At 40.0% G+C, this 2,689-nt stretch overlaps 1 protein-coding gene across 1 annotated transcript; it reads left to right on the forward strand.

The window, feature by feature from the left end:
- Positions 1-376: 376 nt before the first annotated feature.
- Positions 377-1,224, forward strand: LOC140145489 (NXPE family member 3-like; the record flags this gene model as incomplete). The annotated part of the gene is made up of 1 exon (XM_072167202.1): positions 377-1,224. A coding segment is annotated over one exon (848 nt), but the record flags the coding sequence as incomplete, so codon positions are not given.
- Positions 1,225-2,689: the final 1,465 nt, after the last annotated feature.

A 2,689-nucleotide genomic window follows, 5' to 3' on the forward strand; every position in this document is an offset into this window, starting at 1 on the left:
TATCAAAAATATATCAAATTTTATAATTTGTCATAAAATTTGTATTACATGTATATCGCACAAACAAAATTATTTGATATCAGATTAAGGACATTTCTCGTAATCAGAATGCAATTTGATATGTCTGATATGCTCTCAGGTCCCACAAAAATACTGTGAAAACATTGCTATCCGATTCCTCAACTCAAACATAATGTAAAATCTTAAACGAAAAATTAAGATGCAATAAATGGATCATATTCAACCGCAGGTACCATTTGTTTCTAGTTGGAGAATATGTCCAGCAGTAAATTAATTTAAATTTCTGAAAGAGATTTTGAACTCGTTTTACTTTCATTAGGAAACGTCTTTGTAATAAACATTTATGTTTCCATAGACACAAGCGATTCAGAGGAGTTTGATCAAAGACACAATCTGTCATCGTGTGGGTTACATCAGCAGCGTGTACCTAAACATCACGGCTACTGGACTGGATATAACGATGCGAATGATATACCACCGATTTGGAACTCACTCGTATGTCAAACCAGCCAATGGCGAAACACGTCAAAGGTCAACCAATGTTTACGTAATAAGAAGCTGCTTCTGATGGGCGATTCAACGACCAGGCAGTGGGTGGAAAATCTACCTGCTCTGATATTAGGGAATTATAAATTCGATATAGGTAAACTAGCTGATGTATCAAGCCTTCCACGTGTATCGGCTCAATTTTACAAGACGATAAATTTCTCTGTCAATTTTCTTTTTCATCCACATGCAATCAGTAAAATGGAGATATCACCGGCCGTTTTGGCTAAAATCCGATACGAAGTTGAAATTCTGGATACTTATGAGATAAAACAATGTAAAAATACACTAGGGATCTTAATCAGCCCGTGGGCACATTTTGCTCAGTGGACGCGCCATAGTTTTGAACAAAGATTACAGAAATTAAAGGAAGCGGTGGTTCGATTCCATTCACGATGTCCACAGGTTCCAATCGTTTTGAAAGGACCTCATGTACGTGATCATCGTTCCCCAGAGTCACGGTTATACACAAGCGATTATTTGTTGCAACAGATGGGTGTGCTAATGAGAGAGTTATTCCGTGAAACGGGAGTGTGGTTCTTAGATGTGTGGGATATGAACCTCTCGTATCCTAGTCGGAAGGTCATACATATGCCTGGTGTAGTTGTACAGCAAGAACTTTCCATGTTTCTATCATATGTTTGTGACACTCGTTGACATTGCGACTCCACACGGAAGGTGACATCAATGCACACTCTTGGAAGTTAGGATGCGCACCACAGGATGAGAATCAATTAGACAATAAACGATAAAATGTTTTAAAAACGTTATAAACACGTTTGGGTATGGTAAAAATGTTTTAATAACATTTAAATGTCGGGTTGTATAAAGGTCATGATTCATGAAAGCGTTTTTAAACCTTTTAGACCTATATGAAAAAAACACTCCAGCAACATTCTCAAAATGTTGTCAAAATGTTTTTGCAAAATATTTGTTGGCAAACATTTGTGCAAAATATTTTGTCAACATATTATAATATGTTAGAGTGTTTTGCATAAGTTTTCCCAAATGTTTTCTAAATGTTATTAAAACGTTGTATACTCTTCATTTAACCCGACATATAGTCTGTATAACGTGTTTGCTCAGTTCATACTACGCCGCAAATACTGCATTCGGTATCGCAATTAAGTTAAATACATTTGAACTTGGAAAGGCGACGAGCTGCGGCAAAAAGTAATCGACATATCGGGAACGCAACGCACGCATGTGCAGCGTAGTATGAACGGAACTTTAGACAGCCGGCGGGTCCAATATTTTGAGTAGATGCCGGCGCAGCTGGTATCCAACAGTACAATTAAATTTAGATCTTCCTGTCGTCTATCACACGGTTGAGCGGATGGTACAAAAAATTGTTATCGGTTATTCTCATTCTTAGGCCTATCGCGCAGACGGATGATCGCAATAATTATGAGCGCCCTACACGAACTCGACATCGCGCCATGAATACTCTAAACGAACACGCACTGCAACACACTTAACTTACCAGAAACGCGCTCACTATGCAATCATTTCCCAGATGTGGATCGGAATGCACATTGTTTCGTTCCCGTGTGCATGGTGTGGATTCACCCAATACACAAGAAAAAAATATGGATCATGCTGATGTCAATGAAATGTTTCGATCAAAACACTGCATGCAAGATGTAGGCCTAGAAATAATCGTACACGGTCCAGTGGCGTACCGTGGCCGCTCCTACCCCGGGGGGCTGAAGAAAATCCAATTTTGCCGCCCCTTCCCCAACAGCCCGAAAAGGTTGACCCAACTTTTTTTTTTGGTCGTTTGAAAAAGTGAAGAGCAAAAAAAAAAAAAAAAAAAGGACTTTAGGCGCTAGCACCCTAAATGCAACACAATTTGATGTATAGTACAATTTTTCACAATTTTCGCGGCCCTTTTTCTTTATTTATTCTTTTGCCGCCCCTTCGTTTTTGCCACCCCTGTTTTTGCTGCCCTTCTTCTTCCGCCGCCCCTTCGTTTTTGCCGCCCCTGCTTTTGACCCCGGGGCTGGCGCCCCAAAGCCCCCCAAAAATGCGCGCATGCGGTCTCTTATCTTGGTGCATTCATTTGAGGCGTGTCTTCTTTTTCTGGTCTATACAGTCCAAATACGGGGGTTTAACGTGCATC

The sequence above is a fragment of the Amphiura filiformis genome, unplaced genomic scaffold (assembly GCF_039555335.1).
Source record: "Amphiura filiformis unplaced genomic scaffold, Afil_fr2py scaffold_324, whole genome shotgun sequence".
NCBI classification, from domain to species: Eukaryota; Metazoa; Echinodermata; class Ophiuroidea; order Amphilepidida; family Amphiuridae; genus Amphiura; species Amphiura filiformis.